The sequence below is a fragment of the Macrobrachium nipponense genome, chromosome 18 (assembly GCF_015104395.2).
Source record: "Macrobrachium nipponense isolate FS-2020 chromosome 18, ASM1510439v2, whole genome shotgun sequence".
Lineage (NCBI taxonomy): Eukaryota > Metazoa > Arthropoda > Malacostraca > Decapoda > Palaemonidae > Macrobrachium > Macrobrachium nipponense.
Genome location: NC_087211.1, coordinates 77338726 through 77363663, shown reverse-complemented (window position 1 = coordinate 77363663; position 24938 = coordinate 77338726). Strand labels below are relative to the sequence as shown.

Below are 24938 nucleotides of genomic sequence, written 5' to 3'. Positions count from 1 at the left end.
GAGAGAATCTTGATCGACTCTTTGCATGCAACAGCGCACGGTAACTGTTTCAACACTTAATATAAGTGGCATTTTCTACGTTCGTTGGATAGTCACCTCTGTCATGTCAATAAAAGAAGTGAGATTTCGGTCATGTTACACCTCACAAATAAGGGTTGTATTTGAAAGCTGTCAACAGGTTAGGTTTTATATATATATATATATATCATATATATATATATATATATATATATATATATATATATATATATATATATATATATATATATATATATATATAAAACCGTATCACATTTCATATAGTTGCCACGGACTGAGAGTGAACATTAGACATGTTTCAAGACAGAAATGCAATCATTAATTTTAAGAAATATGAGTTTGCTACAATCAGTGAAATGACCAATACTTCTTAGAAACGAGAGAGAGAGAGAGAGAGAGAGAGAGAGAGAGAGAGAGAGAGAGCGAGGATAAGGAAATTAGAGATGGTCACAGTAAAGTTACAATTCACATTGGTTAGCTGTACCATCGCTGGAGGAATTTCCTTTTCTGCTTACTTGTATTCGACTATTTGACAGGAAGTAGATAAAGACCTTAGAAAAATACTTCTGCAAAAACAATAAAAAAAACGACAGGAAGATTTAACTGCATAAATGACGACACTAATTCCTGTGACGTGATTTCCAACAATTTCATCTTCCTTTAATTAATCACATTAATCACTTTTGACGTCCATTACGCTGAAGTTGGCGTAACTATGAAACACTCCTGTGTTTATAAATTTCAGTGTACAAACAAGCAGTTCAAAAACTACGAGAGAAAATAAACTGATGACGACCATTCACTGTGCTAAAACAAATAATCTTAGTGATTTTTACTCATCACCATGAATTTTGAAAACCCACAGTCCATGCAGTCGTGTTGAGACATTATAAACATTCAGTAACTTTTTGAAACAGCAATTTTATGATCAAAGCTATAAGCTATAGAATATTAGGTTATAACATCCAGCGTGTTCTCAAATTGGCTTTACAACACTAGCCATGGCCAGAATGCTGTCTTTAGAAGTCACGTATTTTTGGAATCCCATCCAACGATTTCGAGTGTCAAGTCATTTTGAGATACGTACATGGGACACCTAGAAGTTCAATTGTGAAAAGTTTCAAGAGAATACTTGAAAGACAGAGAAATAAAACAAAGTCATCTGATTGCATAAAGGATAAATTGGTTTATTATGAACACGTACGACTGAAGGCACATTGCACAGGCATGGGTTAAGAAATTATTTCAGCTCGATTGGTTTTAGCAAAGCAAGATTATTTTGTTCCCTTAATCTATAATCATTACATCCATCCATTAACGACGGATAGCACCAACTTGCCTTACAGGGCCCCCCTCTGTTTTTTGTACTTATCATTTTTGTGAGTTATTACATTAGAACCAGCAAGCGAGTCCGTATACGGACTGATCAAATATTATTATCTACAAGGCGCAATTTCTGTTTACTGTTCTCTACTGATAGAGAACAGAACACATCGAGTTGTACAAGCTGTGTAACTTTGCAATAAGCAAGGAGTTTTATCTCTGAATCTCTTTTCTTTTCTAACTAGTTTCCTCACTTCCCCCCCATAACTTCTAACTGTTCGACTAATATAATCTACTATAATTATAGTGATCAGTCGACTTCACAGAAGCCTAGTAATGTGTTTGATGTCACCCGTTAAATTCATCATTGTCATTCAATTTTCTTTTGACAAGAATTGAATATCCTTTGACAGAGAATGATTCATCATAGACGGTTCCTCAAAAGCAGAATTTCTTATAACCTGTGAAGACCAAGATGATATTTTTGTTGCTGAGGCTGACTTTGTAAACACTATGTATGGCAACATAGTAGCTTGCTTATGCTGTCTTCTCGAACTGCTTTGTAGATCCTGGATATTCTGAATTATAATGTTCTATGGTTCGTTTAGTAGATCTTGCTACAAATTGTAGTGAGTATCAAAATAAAAAAAATAAAAATAAAAAACATGGATGACGAAATCAACAATCTTTCACCTTGTAATAATAATTGGTACTTTATTCCCGGGTCAACAACACATAGGTGGATCACAGTAAAATAAATCGAACCTGAAAGCAGATACCTAACAACAAACTCCTATTTAACAATGAAGCCTTACGCCTACTGTGCATGGTAATTTCTCAACTTTTTTAAGAGCCCAGAAGTAACGATATCTACAGTTTTGACTTCGTAGCTCTTCCAAGAACAGCCGTGATGTTCCCAGCGGGTTTGTCCATGGGAAGGAAGACTTCGTTGTTTTCCAGACTTCCCACTTCGGGGAATTTGCTCAGGTCCACCGTGTAGTAATGCTTGTTGGGCATAGTGACGCTGATCTTCGAAATCTGTCGAACAGAGAAAAGATTTGTTTGAAGGATTCGCACAGTGTAACTGCTACTTGAGACGGCCATCATTTTCTGATTAGCAGACGACAGTAAGTAGTAAATGTTTGAATTCCCTTTCATTTATAATCGCAATTCCCCTTCTAAAACCTTACCAAATGTTTTTTACTTTTTCATCACAGACATTTATAACTTTCTGTTGAACTTTTCTTGACAGGCTGCAATCATTATTGCTGACTAATCGCAAAACGCGAGCCTCCGTTGACTTAAGTTGCAGTAAATTATGATACCTACAACCAATTATAAATTGCTGCATCTTACGTCAGTTGGTTCTTTATAACTGGGGAATCAGAATCATCATGATCTGGAGAGGAAACTGCCACATCAGGCATTTGACTAAAATGGTACAGCAAAAGCTTGGAAGAACATGACATCATCATCATCATCTTAATAGATTTGGGAAGTCTTACAATACCCAAGTATCTAACAGCCTTGGGCGATATGAAGTTTTTATGACAAAGTTGGGGATTAGGTGCAAAGGATGAGGTCAGCAAATCGAAATAGTTTTAGGTTTTGCCTATTCATATAAGATGCAATCCCTCACAAACACCACCAAGATCTTTGCTGGAGTTGCTTTCATCAATCATTGTAGATACACAATGACCACCTACGCTTGATATTCTGAAAAGGAAAAAAAGAAAAAAACAGGCCAGTCAATGAGCAGTAGTCAACAAAATGTGGAAGGACCCACCTCGGGGATTTCATCCAACGCCGCCTTTTGGAGGAGATAGATGGTATTCTGAACTGAGGGAGAAAATATGCCAGTATCGGGATTACCAGCAAATTTGTCGATTACTAGTTTGTACACATTCGCCCTGGGGTAAAAAGAATGGATGAAATTAATATAACTGTGGAGTATTGTAAAAGCAGTATTTACCACTAAGACCAGCTAAAATCCCTGGAACTAACTGTAAGCCATATAAACTCAGTTCTACTAGGTATAAGTTAATTTTCTTTAATATACATCGAGTTGGTTCATGTATTATCTACTTATAAGCAATGACACAAGCTTTTTGAGTGTGCTTAACATTTTTGCATTTCCAAACCCTCTTTTGTAATATGTCTTCTGGAATTAATTAGATTATTTGCAGTGTGGATTGCAAATTCACTCATTTCTACATTTTGTTATTGTTTACGACAATACTACAAGAACTATTTGCAACATCATTTGCGATTTCTTTACTCAGATTTTAACGTGTCTACACTGAGTGTGCTTATGATACTCATTGATCATTACAGTAAGGAGTGTACAGCTAAACATCAATGCATTCACAAAGAATAAACATGACCACAAAATTTGTTCATAGGTAGGTAAATCAATACGGGAGTGCTTTATACTACTCATAATGTGCCTGTACCCACACATCCTGCCAAAGGTGAGTGCAGCTGAGGAAACAGTTGTAAGGCTGCCACTGACTGGATTTGGAGAGCAAGACTGTAGAGCAGTGGTTCTTAACCTTCTTATGACCACGCCCCCTCTAAGAGTTGGTCCTTTCTTTCACGGCCCCCTTCCATCTATGAGTAATATACCCTCCAAGATTTAAAGAAAAAATAAAGAAAAATGAGAAGGAGAAAGAGTTTCCAGGGACAGGGAGGGAGATCTATAATTACACAACATGGTCAGCCCAGCGAACCTAACCGTAGACTCTAGGAAAGTAACGTTATAGAGCGATGCTTTTGGATTTTTTTTCAGAAACTTCTGAATATTTGTTCCTCACTCCTGTTAAAAGAATAACGAATATAATTAGATCATTTTTTCCCCTGGGGCTCGCCCCTCCCCTGGAAATTGCTGACTCCCCCCTAGGAGACCGCGCCCCCCAGGTTAAGAACCACTGCTGTAGATCATGTAGTAGAGTGACCTGAATATAAACCATAAATTGAGGGGCAAATCCATTCCCCAAGGCTTAGTACTGTATAAAACATGCACTAGAAAAATCGTCTCATACTCAAGACCACCAAAGTGAAATCTCTTCTCCAGTCAAACAACTATACTATATAGTATTCAAGCACACCACAAGGAGAAAGAGCCCGTGCAAGACAGGCCATAAAATGTAATGCCCAGTTACCCTGCCCAGAATATACATATTAAATATGAGAATATATATATTATTAAATATGAGAATAAAGTCTTTGTAACAAATACTGAAAAAAATAAGTCCCACCCAATGATTTTCATAGAGGGTTTAATGTTGTCTATCTGTTCAAAAGCCCTATTGTAGAAAGTCGTCTAATCATTCACCGGAATGAATGGCTATAAAGTTCTTACCCAAGCAAATCTCAAACCACTTTCAACAAGGCTTAGTATACAACCACGTCACTGATATGTTACAGCAAGCAAACAGCAGAATGTTACACATGTTCGAAATAACTGATTCTGCAAAGGACTCCGCTAGCCTCAAATTCTTAGCACTCTGGATACAGAGAAAAACCATCTCTCAACTTACATACTGAATATAACTTCTTTCCTGCCAAGGGACCATTGTAATATCGACACACTTTGAATCGGCGAAAAGTAAATATAGCCAACTAGTTACAACAAGAACAGACACCTCCAACTTCAACCAAAATATCATCACTCTTCAAGACCTAGGTATATGCTATATGCCAAAGCAGAGGTACACATGTTCTTGTTGTGGCCGACATAAGCCTACTCGGTTGAACAGAAGAAATATTGGATCAGACTAGAATTCAGATCATTTTTAGAATCCAGGTATAACTATTAGAGAGTGACATCCACAGGTCTAACAGTCCATTTAAAATGCTAGATGAAAAGAAATGCAGACAAGATCTTGCCAAATTAGAATTCTAGGAAAGGAACTACCTTCACATGGCTGCAGTACATTCGGAAAAAGAGAAGCTAATGAATGTACAGCAGAGGCTAACGATAGCAGATAAAATCTTTTCATTGGAACCTTCAAACGACATCTTCCCACACATGATATTAGAGGACAAGTATGAAAAAATTTAACGGATAATGGAACACTATAGATTTTACATCCCTAGCCGACAGGAACGTTTTTCTTTTTTTATAACAAATTAGAGACCTCTCCCGACAATGAATCCAACATTACAAAAAAAAAGGTAGATATTGTATTAAAGTATGCATTAACCCATCTCGGAAAGTCATTTGGACAGATAGCTAAGTCGGCATTTTAGACATTGTCTAAAAGACTTTATTATTATTGCACCGTTCACACTTTCCTTGCCAATAATTGCAAGAGATATAAAACTCGTCAAAGCCAAGTTATACTTTCCACCTCTTTGTAACCTTACCAAATTTTGCCGAAATCGACGCCGTCAACGGTGTTGTACTGCCAGCTTGCCGTGATGATTGTGGAGAAGATCCTGTCCTTCATGTCCGGGAGGGAACGAAACTCGTCGTCGACGAAATTCACGAACGCTGACTGGGTGGTTTTCAATACTCTCATCCCCGTGAGTCCGTTGATAGCAGCGGAGCCTCTGCGGATATCGAACTTTTAGTTTTAAGAATTGCTGGGGATTAGGTAGGTACTGGGTATCACACTGGTTATAGTAGATTCACACCAGCCGTGCATTTGATGTCTAAGCCAGTCCCTTACGTAAGGGACTGGCCTAGACATTAAATGCACGGCTGATGTGAATCTACTATAGTAATACTGACTGAGCCATAACTTCAATTGGTCATGTGTTAGATCTTTGTGCCTAGTAAATAATAGTGTACAGTACTTGATATTCGTGTTGCAGAGAAGTGCTCTATCTATCTAGTGTATAACCTTACAACATTAGAATACCAACATTGGGAAGATGTTACAAAGAAACTGAAATTAAGGAGTATATTGAATTTCTCTCCAATTGTTTTCAATCATGAAGTGACTCGGACAAGTTGAATCCGTATATTGTTCGAGTTACTATACTCTGTTTTTTTTTCCATCTGTCCATCAGCCTGCGGTGTTTGCGCATGGTAACACTGCTTCCCGGGCTTTAAATAATACTTATTTCGAATATTAACGGTGTAATTCGCATACAGAAAATTATTAAAACACTTTTCAGTTGCAAATGTACACCCAAATATCCGTTTATTTACCTAAAACTTACACATAGCGTAACTATTTAAAGCATGGGACGCAGTGTTACCATGCGAAAACACCACAGGCGGATGGACAGATGGAAAAAAACTACACTGGTATAGTTCCTTTACGATGCAGCCTCTTATTCTCCATAAAGATCTTGTTTAAATTCGCTTTCTCCAAGACTTCCATAAAGTTCCCCTAATTCGCTTTGCCACTATGGACTGATTTCTCATCTTATGTGCCTTTACCTTTTCTTTAAGTGTCCCCTGCTGCACCATTGCCCCATTGATCCTTTCACTACGCTGCACACTCCCTAACTAAGCCACCCATTTGAGTATGTTCACCTTTGCTTCTTACTCAACCGCTTTCGTCCTTCAAAATCCTCCTTGACTTCATTACATTTACAATAACATTTTGAAACATTCTTCCAATTTAACTTCTGCTTAAACCGTAAAAGAGGTACTGGAAATGAAGGGCCTATATATCCAGATAATGAAGGAGTGAATGAAATATCGCGGTGTGTCGAAAGAGTTCAACTTTCTGCCGAGGAGCAAGAATTGGTCTATGTTGCGGAAATTTCATCTTTGATTGAACAGTTAAAGTAGGACTGTAGCAGTTGACTCTTGGCGAAACAGGCTTTGTTAAACAGTCCTAAATCCACGGATAAAAAAAAGATCTGGATTACAGAGAATATAGATAAAAAACTAAAATACATACTCCATAGACGATGAATACCGGACAACAGTGCAAGATCATTTACTAGGAAGGACATGTGGAATTTTTTATGTTCAGAGAGAGAGCGAGAGGGGGGGTGGAGGAGGGGGAGAGAGAGAGAGAGTAGTGACAAACCTCCTCTCCTCTGGGAGACAGTGCAAGTATGTTGGATCTCAGGTGAGAAGAGGAAGGCGTGGTTGTGGGCCTTCCCTTCCGACACGATCCGGCGCCAAGGGTAAGCGTCAACGTCAATCTTGGCCTTCTCTACGTATGGATATTTGCTCAAAAAATGAGTGCACAGAAGCAGAGCGAAGTCTTCTGGGGAAACTATCTGGAAAAGATGTCAGAAATTTATTTAAGGCAGTCTAGGCCGTTGCATAAAATCATATTATAATCGTTTCATGTTTAAATTATAGACATAATCTATGTTTCAGTTCGATACTTTATCAGCGGTCGTGGATGTCATTCACTGGTACCTGTCCGTAGTAAAAGAATCCCACAAGAACCGGTAAAATCAACTGAGAGATTTAATTTTTTTATTATTATTTTCCTTTGTGACAAATAGACTAAAGATCTCAAGCGCAACCAATAAAAAAACTTTGCATATCAACCTTATTTTTTTGTTACAGCCATTTTGATTTCAAAGGATAACTTCTTAGTGTTTAGCAATCGAAAGATTTTTTAATCATATTTTCTATGCAAAAGTGTTATATCGTGGTAAAAAAGGATTTGTAAGGAAATGAAATGTGTAGTACCTCAAGTGCAAAACAAATGAAGAACTTACTCCGTGCTTTTTGGCCAAGATATAGACGGTGTTCTTCTGGGAATCGGTAGCAATGATGTCCGAATTGTCCCCGAAGATGTAATCTTTGTCGTTGTTGAGAGTCAGCTGTGTGTTGATTTCATACTCCTTGATCGAGTGCACGACGCCTTCCCTCCGTACGTGCAAGATCTTCACGTTGTTTTTACCGTAGCCACGGTCGATTCCACTGGTATTCGTCGTTCATGTTGTCTGAAAACAGAGATCTTTTGTCATAATCGAGTATGTGGTCACTGCTTAACAGCGAGTATGGAATGTATATTACAAAAACAAACGCAATTTCAAATTCCTAGTTTTAAGAACGCTGCAGCTTTATAATCTCAAAGGGTCTGCTGTCAAGAAATAGATTTCAATCTGTATTGTAGATTTCGTACGTTTGACAATAACGTTTGAATAGTAATATCTGTGAAAAATTAAAAATAAATCTATCCCATATTTTCTTTTATATCGGGGAAAAAATACACCAAGTTCTTTAACCCAAACTCGTGCAACAATCAAATCCGGTTGTTGTTATTGTGTCAGAAAATTAGCAAAAATAACCGGAATTTATAGATCTAGTCAAGAGTCGAGTTTTTGTGGTACTCTCAGGCCACCCTCCGACTTGTTACCATCCTGGGGAGCGGAGCGGATTATGCAAGAGTCAAGAGCGGCATCTAGAATATCTACATATCATGTACACTAGTGTTTGCTCAGTTACTAGTCTTACGAGTGCGGTCAAAGTTAGAAAATTTCGTTAAATACATGGCAAACATATTTGTGACCCGAGAACTTTTATTTATCACAGCAACTGATGAAGAACCCTGGATATTTTTCACTGCCTGTGTGAACGTTCCAGCTCCTTCTGAAGCTTTGGTACATCATTTGCAATATATCTGGACGCTACAGACCGTCTGAAGCAATGTTTCATATGCCACACTATGTATTTGATGTTAAAGAACTTTTGAAACAATCACGTATGACTGCCATAGTATATCTGGCGGTATAGTACCTTCTTAAACAATCGCAGTTTGCACTTCCTTTGTAAAATTATTTTCACTTAATTAAGTAGACACTGGGAAAATTATTCTCCCTGGTATTTTCTCTATATTCGTATAAGAATGTTGTTGTTATTGATATCAGCTTATAATAATGATATAAACTAGTGTTATAATACGAACCCACAGTCATGTTCACACAGTGGTAGGAAAACAGTCATGTCAAAGAGTGATACGGTTTCTGTAACATGTTTCATTTATGGAACTTATCAACTTGCAACTGCATATCTAATAGTGTCACAAGACTTTGCAAACAAGAACAAGTTTTTGGCGAAGATGCAAGTTCTCCGACTCTGAAATTTCTGAAGACATCTTGGCAGCCGAAGAAACTCACTGCTCAGAGATGTTATTGTCTTAACTTAGAGAGTGCTGGAAACTGCTGACGACCAGGGAATGTGCCACAACACAAGCGCGCTTAAAAACGTGACCTGGAGTCAGCATCAATGGTAATGGCAGTCATAGGTGATTTTGATCCGGTGTCTCATAACTTGAACAGTTAGAATTGTTGTTAGGGCCCTGCAGTAAGTTTTATCCTAGATATTTCTCGGTAAAATATTACATCCTGAAAAGAGCAAATCAAGTTTTAGAGTCTGATTAACAATTTATAATAAGCTATAGACAATGATCACCTCAGCTAGCTTTATTTCAGAAGGTGAATGATACTGTGGACTTGGAACAAGTACTTGCGTAGTTTATTTCCACATGCAGTAATAAACTATGAAAACTTGTTCCAAGTCCCCAGTATCACGCACCTTTCTACCATAGATTTAAGGATATCCTCAACCACATGTTCCTTTGTGCTACATTATATTTATATATATTTATATATATATATATATATATATATATATATATATATATATATATATATATATATATACATATATATATATATATATATCTAAAGATCAAATGCCACGAAGGAAAAATAAACGAAGGAGGTCTGCAAGATCTTTCGACTTTTAAAAGTCCTTTACTGAGCAGATACTGACATAAATACGAGAAAAGACAATACAAGAAGGTTCGTATAAACTGACAGATAGGGCATTTATCTTTATTTATGGATTTAATCACGTTCCTAAATTTCGTGATCAGTTATACATACATACATGATCTAAATATATTGATATATATATATATATATATAGGTATATATCGATATATACTATATATATATAATATATATATATATATAGATATATATATATATATTCTATCTACTATTCTATACTATATAATATATATCATATATTATATCTCTATAGGATTAATCTTTTAATATAATATATAGATATATTTTTTTTTTAAATAATTATATAGTATTATAATATATTTATATATTAAATAATATATATATATATATCTATCAATCTATATCTATTATAATATTAAATTATATATTAGAATTTATATATAATAATTAATATATATATATAGATAGATAGATATAGATATATTACTATATCCATTATATAATAATATTAATTATTATTGCTACTTTCAAAATGCATATATCTTCTCTGTGACTGTATCAAAATGTTATGTAGAATTGTGCAACATTTTTTCAGATTCCTAGAAATAGCTTAGAGATAGATGTTTAAAAAAATTTTAAGTGTGTTTCAGATTTTTCATATATATATACATATATAATATATCTAAGATAAATGCCACGAAGGAAAAATAAACGAAGGGAGGTCTGCAAGATCTTTCGACTTTAAAAGTCCTTTACTGAGCAGATACTGACATAAATACGAGAAGACATACAAGACAAGGTTTCGTATAACTGACAGATAGGGCATTTATCTTTATTTATGGATTTATCCACGTTCCTAAATTTCGTGATTCAGTTTATACATACATACCATATATAATATATTATATATATATATATCTATATATATATATATATATATATATATATAATATAGATATCTATATCTATCTATATTATATCTATATATATATATATATATATATATATATATATATATATATATATATATATATATATATATATAAACTATATCTATCTATATATATATATATAATTATATATATACTATATATAGATATATATATAATATATTATATATATATATATATATATATATATAGATAGATAGATATAGATATATATATATATGATATATATCATATAATATATATCTATATATTATAATTGCTACTTTCAAAATGCATATATCTCCCGTGTGACTGATATAAAATGTTTATGTAGCAAGTTGTGCAACATTTTTTCAGATTCCTACGATAGATTAGAGAGAGGATGTTTAAAATGTGTTTGGTTCAGATTTGCACATAACATATTGTAAAAGAATATATAACGTTAGGAATGTAGAAAGAGAGAGATTTTCTTTGTCCCATTCAAAACTACGATTGTTTCCCTATTATGTCAGCATTGTGAGATAGAGGAGCTGTGAGATCCGTTTGCTTTCCTAATCTGTCAACACGTTTGATAAGAGAGCTCGAATCTTCAATGTGTTTTGGGAATCTGTCATCAAGTAAGATAAGGGGCTTCTGCTTCGGTTGACCGAGTCACGTACATGTCTTTTTTGAACAGAATCGTCTCATACGTGTATGTCTTTGCAGAGTGCCACGTGCAGATTACACATTTTGTATATAAAATTGCGTAAGATTTCGAAGCTTCTAGAAAGAATTGTGCCAAAAACGTTTTGTGTCATCTCCCCTGTCCAGTTTCCATAAGGAGATGAATTTCATTCAGGCATAGATTCTCAAACCGTTCACATCTCTCTCTCTCTCTCTCTCCCTCTCTCTCCATTGCATAGCACTTTTGATCTTAAAAAGTAATGTAACGATTTTCGTGGACTTATAAACTGGTCATCTGGCAATTTTGTATATTTCAGATTTGATATTTCTTAGAGTTTATTTAGTAGTATATAGTGTTTTTTTTTTGTGGAATCTGAACAAACATTGTTTCGTAATGGCGCCTGTTTTGTGAAAGTGTAAAACAAGCCTGCAGCAAAGAAAGAAGTTGGTATACCAAAAAGGTAAAGTGGTGTTATATTTTTATTAGTTGCAACTAATAACTAACTACGGATAGGAACAGTGGTTAACTAATAACTAATAACGGATAGGAACAGTGGTTAACTAATAACAGATGGTTACGAAGGTTTAGTAAAAACTGATGGCTACAATGTTTTGAGTGAAAAGATTTACACTTTTACACATTGCAAATTTTTGTGTTTTGTGTTTGTTTAGTTTTTTGTGCATTTATTCATTTTCTTGTTGAAGTGTTCCTTTTTATTTTGATACTGTCCACATTTTTCTGTATTTTCATTTGCATTCACAATTTAAAATGACTTAGTTATTTTCATTAATTAGTCATTGCACATTTAATTTAATTTAACACTTGTGAAGTAATTTGCATTTACTTGGAATTCTTTTCAAGTTTTGTTATTGTTTAACACTTGTGAATTAATTTCTGATTTTCAGTTATTGCCTAACACTTTTGAATTTCAATTGAATTAATTTTCTTGAATTTTGTGATAAATTAATTTTGATTTAATTTTACTTAATTTGATTCAAGAATTAATTAAACTTTACTTTGTTTGCAAGTAACAGTAACTTTCCCTGATATTGTGAAGTTTCATCTTAATAAATTTTGAGTTTAATAATAAATTTTGTATTTAAAATTTTATATATTTTCATTTATAACCAGTATATTTGCATATGATTATGATTATGTTAGGTAGAAACATAGAGTGGTGATTAATCTGTTTTCCTTCAGATTACTTGAAGTGACTTAGAACCAGGGAAGTACTTAGACTTCTGAAATCAGGGAAATACTTAGACTTTTAAAGTTGTTGATGGAGTGATGCCCTTTGATTAATTTAATTACTTACAAGATTACCTCACACCTGTTTTGATGAACTTAGTCTGATTTTCTGCAATACTGGTAAGTTGTTTAGGGATCACTGTTGCCTTTAGGAGTATTCATCGTTTAAATTACCTGTTGATGAGGGTTCAGGTGTCTGGCTTTTGTGAGGTATCAGTTAATGAATGGTAAAGTGTAATAACCAGATACTTGGCACTTCGTAACAATATATATATATATATATATATATATATAATATATATATATACATATATATATATATATGTATATATATATGTATATATATATATATATATATATATATATATATATATATATATATATATATATATATATATATTATATATATATATATATATAAATTGTGTGTGAGATAACTGGGTATCAAAATCCAACATCAGTTGTCTTACATTAAATTTATTACGAAATTGTGACTCGTTCATACGTTACTCTTTCTATTATGATAACTCTAATAATGGTTGAGATAAAAAAGAAAAAAAGAAAGTGCCTGATCATCGACGAGACGAAGAACGTAGACAGATTTACATATAGGTACAATCTGCCTGCCTGTGATGCTGGTGCTTGCTCTTAGGCTAATCAAGATCGTGCTTTGGTGGCCTTGGATGCAGCAGTGGTTAGTAACAAAGTTGTTCGCTTGTAACACGAAACACTCCAGCAGAGATTAATCAGAAATATCCGAATGCCATTCTCTCTCTCTCGTTCTCTCTTCTCTCTCTCTCTCTCTCTATAAAAGAAAAACCAAAAAAAAGTTCTTATCCTCATGAATTTTTCTCACATTTACAGTGGTCTGCGTGCAAACAAAGAAAAAGTGTTAGGACACGAACGAGAGAAGAGCGGAAGCATCGCAGTGGCTCTGTGCTAGACCGATACCGTTATATAAACCTGTGTAAACATTCTCAAGTGAATGGGGTTTTTTTCTTTCAAGAAATAGCATTACATTTTTGCATATTTCTTACCGAATTAATAACCACTAGCTATCCAATTGCATTGTTTGTTTTATAAAAGTTCGCTCCCTCTCTTGTCTGAGACTATAAAATATGTAACTTGTATGAAGTGGTCATACGTCGTACCCTTAAGCACTGTAAACAGGTTCTCTCCCTCTCTCTCTCTCTCTCTCTCTCTCTCTCTCTCTCTCTCTCTCTCTCTCTCATTGACTTCTACTCTTAAGTTACGTTATAATTGTTTTATGACTGAACTATGCAAACGTAACACATTGTGACAAACCTGGTTGTTTGTCATTTCCGAATGTGAGAGAGAACGGATTTCTTCATGATAGCTACGATAAAGCCATTCAAGTGAAAGGAAAGAACTCTTCAATTTCAGAACAATATCAGATTTGCATATCGACAAATAACTCTGATCGCCTTCGCGACTGAGGTTAGATTACTTTCTTGTGTCTCTCACGTTTAATGGTTAAAGAGATATTATCATTTAAATCAAATAGAGAGAGTTTTTTTTTAACTCAAAACTTACATCAAAACACCATTCCTAAGTTTGTTTTGTTCCACTCTGTGCAATGCGCCAAAAATCAAAAATCACATCGATACGATAAAGTATTAGTGTAACTCGTCCTGAATGCCAGCTGTTTGTGGGGAGGGGGGGGGGGGGGGGGATGCGGGGTAGGCGGAGGGAGGGGTTGCTGAATGTTGTTCAGTGTCGGACCACTGCGATCCCCAGACTCGTTTTGTTTTTGTATAGTGTTTTCCAGGAGACCTTGACAATCACGGCACGTGTGTGAATTCAAGGTGCTCTTCTAAATAAATAAATAAATAAAATCTAGAGAAGGAAACCAACCACCCATAACTAGATTACCGCCTGATTATGTCACAGTAACGAGCAAATTGTAATCCATCACGTCCAAGAAGTTATCCGTGATTGTTATTATTGGACTTGCACAAAACAAAACGGTTTTTACGCCCTTTCTAAGAATCTGCTTAGCCGTTCACTGAATAAGCATGAGCACAAACACTCATTGGAAATATATGCTATACAACGCAGCTCTGAGTCAGTGGAAATTTACAAGTTTGCCAAATCACCGATACAGAAATATGCAATCAGGTTAATTATGATGTCTGGTAGCCGGGAGTCATAACAATAATTAATTAAAGCATCAAACAGACCTTTATTAACTGCAATTCCTCTATTATGTGAGGTTACATTTATATATTTTGTATTCTTGTTATGTACAATGATTCTGCTAAGATTGCAGCTGGCGCTTTGTAAGCGTAAATTCTTTTAATTTTACTTCAATATTTGAATTGAGACTTCTTGCAGCTTTGTGTTGCATGAATATGGATCGTTTCGTGCGATGTAAAATACACCATGACCTCTGTAATGTGATAGAATAAAATAGTATGAACGGTAATGATAACTAATCAACTTAATCGACAAGATGAATGACATGGACGTGTAAAAGGTCAAACAGCTCGTCCGTGAGTTTTGGTGACTGGACTAAATTCCCCAGCGTTTTTATCCTGGTCGCCACTTAATTCCACTCGAGCATACTGCCGCTGCCAGATGACCACAGAATGCGTCACTTTTTGTCAGCATCGGTCATTCGAAAAGCAATTATTTTCTTTAAGCAAGTGTGAAAAGTCCAAGTTTTTCGGCCAGAGGCTGCATCAAGAGTAAATATTTCCCTTGCGTTGTCTTCTTCCCATTTTAAGGCCTGTCCACACTAGGAAACGTTGTTTGGAAACAAAGTTCGCAAACTGTTTGCAAACTTTGTTTCCAAACAATGTTTCCTAGTGTGGACAGGCTTACAACAAGATCTAATTGTTCACTGGGGCTGTCTCTAGTCTCTACGCCAGCGAAAATTCAAACTGTGTCCAACCACCTCGTTAGAAATCGGATGACATGCAGTGTTGTTTCTTGTGGAGTGTGGAGGAGAATGCAAGATCCCTAGATCAAGAAAACAACCTTGGAAAGGTAAGCTGTTTAATTCAGTAACATTATGATATATAGAGGTTAGGCTGAATGATTCAGTATAGAAAAGGATCAGTGATTACGTTGACTTGTGTAAGCTGTCCGCTAAAGTTGAGAAATTACAATAGACTACATTGAGGTAGCTATATATTAGGTAGTATTCCACTGATTGCTAGAAAGGCTAGAAAACTTTCGTATTTTTGGAGGTTTTTCACTACACTAATGTACTTTTGGAGGTCTTTCACTTCTCTACAGTTCCTCGTTGTACAAGTGGATATCGCGCTCGGCTACCAATCCGGTGGTCCGAAGCTCGATTCTCGGCGCGGCCAACGTTCGAACCAGAGTCAAAATATACAAGGGTCTGCTCACGAGGCGGTACTAAAACCTATCCCCGCCCCTTGTGAAACGTCATCAGTCACAAAAGGACCATATCTTTATGAAACTATATTTACGATAACATTTTCATATAACTATTTTTGCGATGGCGTTTTTTTTATATAAATTTTCCTCTTATTACATGTTGCCGTATATTACGTTAAAGTACAAAGAATGCTCTTTCAAATGATAAATAGCACATTACAATTACGATTACTTTCAAACCCAAAAGCGCGCACAGAAAAATTATCTACGCACACAAAAATGTGAAATTACTTCATCCGTCAACCTACATACATTCACGTTTCGTAGCGTATCTGACTAAGGGATGATGATAGAAAGAAACTGAAAAATGGATTAGAAAACTGATAAAATTTATTATATAATGCATAAATAAAATTGATAGGTGTTCTCAGAAATTTTCGAGGAATTCTAGGTCAAAGACGGACCAAAATTTTTAAATTTTATGTAAATATTTACCACATTTTTCTTACATAATTTTTCATCTTATTACATTTTGCCATATACCATGTAAAAGTACACAGAATGCCCTTTCAATTGGTATATGACACATTACAAATTACAATTATTTTCAAAACCCATAATTGCGCACAGGAAAATATTATCTACGCACGCAAAAAATTATAAAAAATTAAGCGTTCGTGGGAGATCTGAAATCTAGCCCTGCCCCTTGTGAAACGTCATCAGATACATCCAGCCAGACTGACGAATACCTTTTTGTACTTTTTTTGAAAATATTATAATCGTTTGAGGCATGCATAATTAATACCTTTATGTATACTACAGTTTGTGTTATATGTAAACTTATGTGTTCGGAAGTATATTTATGTGATATGAAGTGCTAATGAGAAATTTGCTGGAAATGTGTTCTCTGTATCATTATCTCCATCATTTATTCCTTTGATACCTTATATCATATATGGTGTAATTCTTATACTTTTGATATTGTTTTCCTTTTTGTGGCCAAGTCGTGCAAATGCAACTGCCATTTTTTACACTGCCTGTATCCACATTTTCTTTGTATTTATTGCATAACAATAAGTATTCACAATAAGATTTGGAAAATATAATTAATCTATCATTCTAACCTTTATCATAAAAAAAATTGCTTTTCAAAGTGAGGTATGAACACAGTGACAGAACCAAATACATTTCCTAAGAATTATTTAAAATCTTGATTATATTACTACCTGAGAGAGAGAGAGAGAGAGAGAGAGAGATGAGAGAGAGAGAGAGAGAGTTGTCATGTTGAAAGAAATGGACTTGAAGAGAATACAGCAAACCAGTATATAGGTAAGTAAATAAATAAGTAAAGAATAAACATATGAAGAAAGCTGGAGTAGCTATGTGTGTTCAAACTGGTATATTTTGTGCAATAAAACAAGGTTTGGTTACTAAATGAGAGAATGGGTATTAAAAAAATCAAACATGTGACCTCTACAGATTTTATCATCAAGATTTTATGAAAAACACCATGTAATATGGATGAAATGTATAAAAACTAAGGGTTTTTAAGTAATTCAGTGGAGAAACACGGGAGTGTTACTCTTGTGACGTCACAGTATTAGCTCCGCCCCCACTGCTGAGTTGAGTAGACCCTCTATACTTTGAATGGTTATTAAAAAACATCAAGCATGTGACCGCTTTACAGGTTTTATCAAGATTTAAAAAAAAAAAAAAAAAAAAAACATACGATATGGATTAAATGTATAAAAACTAAAGCTTCTTTAAGTAATTCAATGGAGAAGCACGGGCAGTGTTACTCTTCTGACGTCACAGTATTTAGCTCTGACCCCACTGCCGAGTTGAGCAGACCCTTTTACTTTGACTCAGCGTCAAACCAGAGGAATTTATTTCTGGTGATGGAAATTCATTTCTCGATATAATGTGGTTCTTATCCCACAATAAGCTGTAGGTCCTGTTGCTAGGTTACCAATTGGTCCCTAGCTACGTCAAAACATCTAATCCCTCGGGCCACCCCTAGGAGAGCTGTTAATCAGTTCAGTGGTCTGGTAAAACTAAGATAATATCCTCACTACTCAACAGTTTTCGCATGGTGTATTTTCCCTGCCAATTTCAACGCACGCCAATTTACTGTTAGGCTACTGCTATCCTCGGTAATGCCGTGAAGTGACAGGTGTCGTTCACTTCTCTTTGTTTCACTTCGTTCCCTTTTATGTATACGTATAGCCCTCCACAGGGATGATTCTCTCTCTGGCTGACCCTCGTACGTTTTCTAAATAAGGTGCTTCTTATATTTTATAATTGTCTTTTAGAGTTTTCTCGTAAGGGTGACCGGACAGTTTGATACTGGACATATTGATACCGGACATTTTGATACCGGATATTTCGTTACCGGACATTTTGTGACTAGGATTTTTTTACTACCGGACATTTCGATACCACTATGTGTGTGCGCGAAGATAAGAGTTTCTTATAATTGGTTGTTTATGTAATTGCCACACTTTTCTTGCAATTGGTTGTTTTAATTTTTTTTCAAACACCTGCTATTTATAGTAAACATTGGTCAGAACCTAAATATTCTCAGTTTTTTTTTTCACTCTCAGTCTACTAGCAAGGGGTCAACTACTAACGCTCAGCTATCAACGATAAATATAGATTTTCTTATTGTATCACCCGTGGCTCGTCTAATTGCTTCAACAAAAAATGTAAAAAATTAGTGGATAATCTAAACATACATGATAAACACAAAACTAATAAGGATTGTTCAAAACAGTATTGGCAGTGCGAAAATAGGATGTGTAAAGCCCGCGTACACACTATGTTGGTGATAGTGACAACAACATCGTTAAGACTGTAGGTGAGCATAATCACAGTGCTACAGCAGCAAGAGTGGAATCAAAATTAGCACATCATCAAATGAAAATAATGTCTGGTTCAATACAAGATGCTCCTCGTACTATAATATGTAAAGAAACCCAAAATCTGAATGTATGTGCTATTTCAGAATTAGCTTCAGTATCTTCGTTGAGTTGTAGTATCAGGCGTTGGAGACAAATAGAAGAAAATGTACCGCCTATACCTCAGGTACGGCATGGTTATTTGATTCCTGATCAGTATTGTTACCTTGAAAATGGTTTGAAGTGGCTACAGTTTGACAGTGGAGAACATGATACGGAAAGAATTTTAATATTTGCTACTGACTCGGGAATTAGTGACATCAAAAGAGCCAAAAATTGGGCCGTAGATGGAACTTTTAAGTGTAGCCCGCCCCATTATTTTATTATCAATTGTACACTTTACATATTCAAGACAACGGCATTAGTGTTCCGAGAATGTTCGCCTTGTTGCCAAATAAGATGCAAGATACTTATGCTAGTCTATTTACTACTATAAAAGAACTCTTGCATAATGTCGAACCAGCCACTGTGATGATGGATTTTGAAAAAGCAGCCATCAATAGTTTATTAGATATTTTCCCTAATTCAGATGTTTCTTGTTGCCTATTTCACCTGTCACAAAATGTTTACAAACAAGTTGTAACATTAGGTTTCAAACATCAATATCACCAAGATGAGAAAAATGTTTTAGTTTAAAAGTGAGATGTTTACCCGCGCTTGCTTTCCTTCCCATTGACGATGTTATTGACGGCTTCGAAGAATTAACTGATGACGACGATTTTCCGTAAGAGCTTGTTGCATATTTCGAAATAAATTATATTGGAGGAGTGAGGGGTCGTGGCCAACGAAGGCGAAGAGTCGAGCCAGCCTTCCCTATTCATTTATGGAATGTTCATGAACGCATTGAAAATTGGTATGCCACGCGCAAATAACTATTTGAAGGATTTCATAATGCTCTAAGAACGTCAGTGACAAATGTGCATCCTAACATTTGGTCCCTTATAACTGCTTTAAAACATGAAGAGGCTCTCAGTGCAACAAGAATTGCCCATCTCAATCGTGGAGACTGCGCAACCTTAGAAAAAATACAGAGACTCCGATCAGCGTATAAAAAAAATTGCTGGAACGGTATGACCCCTCAAATAACATACAATATCTTCGTGGCATTGCTCATAACATTAAACATATTTAACTAGATAATATTGTTGCTTTTTCTTTAATCATACTTGTACTGTGTTTTACAATTAATAATTTTTGTCTATATTTTTTTTTTTATTTGTACTTTTAACTCCTTACTTTTGATACATAATTTGGATTATACTTTATATATTGGTATCGAAATGTCCGGTAGTGAAAAAGCCTAGTCACAAAATGTCCGGTATCAAAATGTCCAGATCAAAATGTCCAGTATCAAACTGTCCTAGAACCCTCGTAAGTATCAAAGACATGTAGCTAATAGCCTAATTCTGATTCTTTAGAAACAAAGTATAGCCATTTTACAGCAGAAGCTCTTTTATTAAGTGAACGTGACCCAATACAATAGTACTCTGGTTATGCGAGAATAGGAATCCCTAAATGTTTAATGTTTTTAAGGTTCAAATCAAGCCGTATAATTTGAGTTTAGATGTGCGGCCTGGTTCCCACCATGTTCCTAATACATAAATATCTAACCTTTCCTGTAATGCCATGTCCTGAACCAACCAGAACTTACCTACCTAACCTCACATAGGGCAGTGTACCTTGACCTGGGGAGGGGGACTTCCCTTCCCAACTTAGTATATAATACTGTACTGGAACTAGAAATTCAGTGTGTGATTATTGTATTTTTCCTAAGACATTCCAATACCGTACTTAATGCCTAAACTCAACTTTTCAAAGAATACAGTAAAAAGGTAAACTTAAATTCAACAGCTTTCACATATTTTAGTTGTACAGTACTGTATTCAAATTACTTCAGAAGTCATTGAAAAATTATTAAACTTTCAATACAAAACATAAAATCAGAAACTATTCAAAGAAAATATTACAGATAAGGACATTCCATAATCAGAATTCATATTATAGAAATGAAGTCACGGTATGTAACCCTTGTTACATACATGGATAATATATTGTACCATATACAACACAAAATAATGTTCAAACATTACCTTACATAACTGGGTGTTTCCTTATGCTAGTAGACAGTCTTTCAACGAAAGTATTACTGGGTGTTGTCTACTTAATACCAGACTATCATCATGAATTTCGAGTAGGGCATTTGATTGTTATTGAGCTGACTTTGCACCATCTAAATTGAACCTGACTTCATTTCTACCATGAAAATCAGGTTCTTTACAATCATTCCAAAACTCAAATTTGTCTTTAATTTTCACAATTCATTTTTTATATATGTGTCACATTTCTCCTCAGTGCTTTCAACTTGCACACTGTTACCCTTTTCTCAAGAATTTTGTAAGGTTCACTTGAGAAATTTGGTGACCACTTATTTTCTCTACTTTGTTGCAATACCACTAAGTCACCTTCACTTACTTGCTTTTGTCTTTTATTCCAATTTCATCATCACAATCGGTATATTCTAAACATCACAGGCAATTTTTTCTAATTTTTCTACCATACATGAGTTCTGCAGGGCTAACATTGGTTATAGAATATGTAGTAGATCAATAAAGTTTTTAAAAAAGTATTAAAGTTCCTTCCTCTAATCTTTACCTACTGCTCAGATGGTTTTAATAGCCTTCATAATTGATCAATTTTGTCTCTCCATTTCTCCATTATTGCTGGCGGTGAATATGGTGCTACTTTTCACTTCACCATTAGCCGGCAGTGAATATGGTGCTAACTTTTCACATTCACCAATAGCCGGCAGTGAATATTGGTGCTACTTTTCTATGACCATTTATACCGTATAGTATACCATTCGCCCTCATAAAATCTTGGAATTTAGCTGAAGTAAATTGTATGCCATTGTCTGTTACAATGAACTCTGGCAAACCATGAGAGATGTAAACCAATTATCCAGACATTTTACTATTATTAGACCCTCAGATTTCGTACATAATCCGTTTTAGAATATCAGGCGATGCCCAAAACGTACGAACTCCGAAACAGCAATTCCCATTGAGTGATGTAAATCCAATTAATGCATTCCAGGCACCTCAAAAAAAAATATTTATATATATATATATATATATATATATATATATATATATATATATATATATTATAGAAAATAAATGTAGTTTTGCCTACGGAAAACAATGAGAAATAAATATAAATGACTAATGAAATAGTATAAATGAACATTTAACATCCTTTTACCTAGTGGAAGACATGTTATCTGCGAAAGACAGAGAGGAGGGGGGGGGGATGTGGAGAGGTTATTGTTTGGGAGAGGAATCCCCCTCCAGAGGGACTTAAAGTATCAAGGACCTATCTGAGGTTACCTATCCTCTTCATTTTTTTACCGGCACTAGGACCAGGTTGAGAGTCACTGGACCCCTGTCACACAACAAAACTGTCCAGGAAAAAATTTGTTTCTTTCGTCTCTTTAAGATTTTCCTAAAATGGAAAAAGACATTGTCATTAAACATGTGGGAGACAGGTTACATCTTGATTAGGGTGGTAATTCTCCACACAATTTTTACATCATTCCACTTTGGCAACATGTCCTTAAATCACTGAAGTAGGCACATTTTCACCTCTCTTCTTCCTCCTCCTCCTCCTCCTCTCCTCCTCCTCAGATTCCTCATCTGCTGACTGTTGCTGTTCCTGCTGAAGGTCTTGCAGCTCTTCAGTGTTAGCTCTTCCCCATGGCGTTCCCTACTTCTCCACATCCAAGACCATGGACTTCCCTACAAACATTGTAGAAACCACAACAGGAAGTCACTCCCTGTCAAGCCGTAACGATAAGTCAATTGAAGCTACTGAAGTGATGATTCAAGAACTCTCTTAGGGTCAGCTCGTGTCTGAAGTCACTTCAAAGCACCTTTGAAACAATGCTTTGTTGTACAGTTTCTTGGAAGTTTAAAATGATCTGTTGGTCCATGGGCTGGATGAGATGAATGGTATTAGAGGCTAAGAACTTCACTGTGATGAATTTTTTAACAAATCGTCTAACCATTGGTCTTCCAAGCCTGGAGGATGAGCAGAGTAATTTTTTCACCATAGAGCTGAACAGTCCAATGACCCACTCAATGAAAATTTCCCTCATGACCCATGCCTTTTTGTTAGTCTTCCACATCACAAGTGATTTATTCTTGATGACATTGTTTTTCTTGAACACACTGAGAGTTTAACTGATAACACCTCACTGGTGTTCCCACAGAACAAGAGAGTTAGCCTATCCCTCATTGGCTTGTGTCCTGGTAGTGCACTTTCCATGTAAATGATGTAGGTCCTTTTTGGCATTTTTTTTTCAAAAGAAGCCTGTTTCATCACAATTTTAGAGCTGTTTAGGGAGGAATCCTTCAGCCTCTACATATTCCTTGAATTCCTCGACTAATTCTTTGGTGGCACGTTTGTCGGAACTCGCAACCTCATTATGCCATACAAGACTACATATGTCTTCGCTTTTAGAATTTTTCGAATTGGCCTCTGCTGTCCTTAAATTCACTAACAGCAGCAACTGTTGCAGGCATTTTCTTAGTGAGATCGGCATGCAACATCTTGCCTGTTCATAAATTATCGTCTCCAACACCCTATATCTGTTGGGTTTGCAATGAGACGACATCCTACAACAAAGTTTATTGCAAGGGACCAGAGAGCCAACTGAATCACAACGGTATTGTAAGTTGTAACTCCTTATCAGTCACCAGCACATCATAACATACAGTTACATATACTGAGTACAATATTCAGTGGCATTCAAGTAAAAACATGTAAATACATATAAAAAAAAATGAAAAAAAATAAGATTCATTCTTGATACAATTGGACTATTGTATGTGTAAACAATAAATAATATTAGTATCACGCAAAGTCTTTTAGCCACTTGGGTTTATTGGCAGCCCTTCTGTACCTACTGACAACATTGGACTCCTGCCAGGCTGGGACACAGGTGTGCTAAGGGGCGGACTGATGACTCTCAAGTGCCGTCTGTTCCTTTTTAGAGCTTGCTGGTCCAGTTGAGCTTGATGGTTGGCAGTCTCCTGGTAGTGTCAAGGGTGTGCAAAGCCACTTGCAATTTTGCCACTTGCGTTCCCTTTGACGTATCGTCTATCTCCAGTACCATTCTTTTAGTTGTAGGTACCCCGTCACGCAGCTAGCAACCCGTTGATCTCCATGAGAGGCGTGTTGACGCCATGCCATCTTGTCTGACTCGAGGGCTCCACCTTTTGATGTGTTTTCTTGGAGGAGGCCCTTTGCTGATTTGACAGCTGCTTCTGCCCTGCCATTGGACTCAGGGTATTGGGCTGATGACAGATGGACCTTGACTAACCATCTCCTGAAGAAGGCCTCCATCTCCTCACTGGCTAAGTTTGTACCTCCGTCAGTTGATATTTGATCTGGGGCCTCCAACTTGAAAATAGGATCGAAATGATTGCTTATTTTGTATATGTGGTGCCGTTGGGGAAGTGAGCTACTTCTAACCACCCAGTTAGTCTGTCTGCTTATACCATGTATACATTGTCTTCTATCTGAACATATCTGTGAAGACCTGCCGGAAGGGGTATTCTGTTCGGGCATTTGCACTATTGATTCGGGAGGCAGTGAAGGGGCATGTTCATCACATGAGGTGCACTGGGCACATAAATGTTGAAGGTGTCCTCCATTCCCGGTCAGCAT

The 24938-nt window shown here is 35.8% G+C and overlaps 1 protein-coding gene across 1 annotated transcript; it reads right to left on the bottom strand.

Annotated features, from left to right (window-relative positions):
* Positions 1 to 1200: 1200 nt before the first annotated feature.
* On the bottom strand, positions 1201 to 24938 carry LOC135196658 (uricase-like). The gene is made up of 6 exons (XM_064223494.1): positions 24382 to 24938; positions 8005 to 8221; positions 7356 to 7551; positions 5731 to 5914; positions 3149 to 3272; positions 1201 to 2400 (listed from the first exon to the last, which is right to left on the bottom strand). The coding sequence occupies exons 1-6, from the start codon at positions 24936 to 24938 to the stop codon at positions 2233 to 2235; spliced, it is 1446 nt and encodes a 481-aa protein (XP_064079564.1). The 3' UTR covers positions 1201 to 2232.

Bases quoted from the DNA above. Each gene is read 5' to 3' on its own strand.
- LOC135196658 (XM_064223494.1), bottom strand. From the start codon at position 24,938: ATGCTGACCGGGAATGGAGGACACCTTCAACATTTATGTGCCCAGTGC. The intron at 8,222-24,381 runs GTACTGGAGATA...GACAACATGAAC, and splicing joins TACCTACAACTAAAAGAATG to GACGAATACCAGTGGAATCG. The intron at 7,552-8,004 runs GTAAGTTCTTCA...CATCTTTTCCAG, and splicing joins TCTTGGCCAAAAAGCACGGA to ATAGTTTCCCCAGAAGACTT.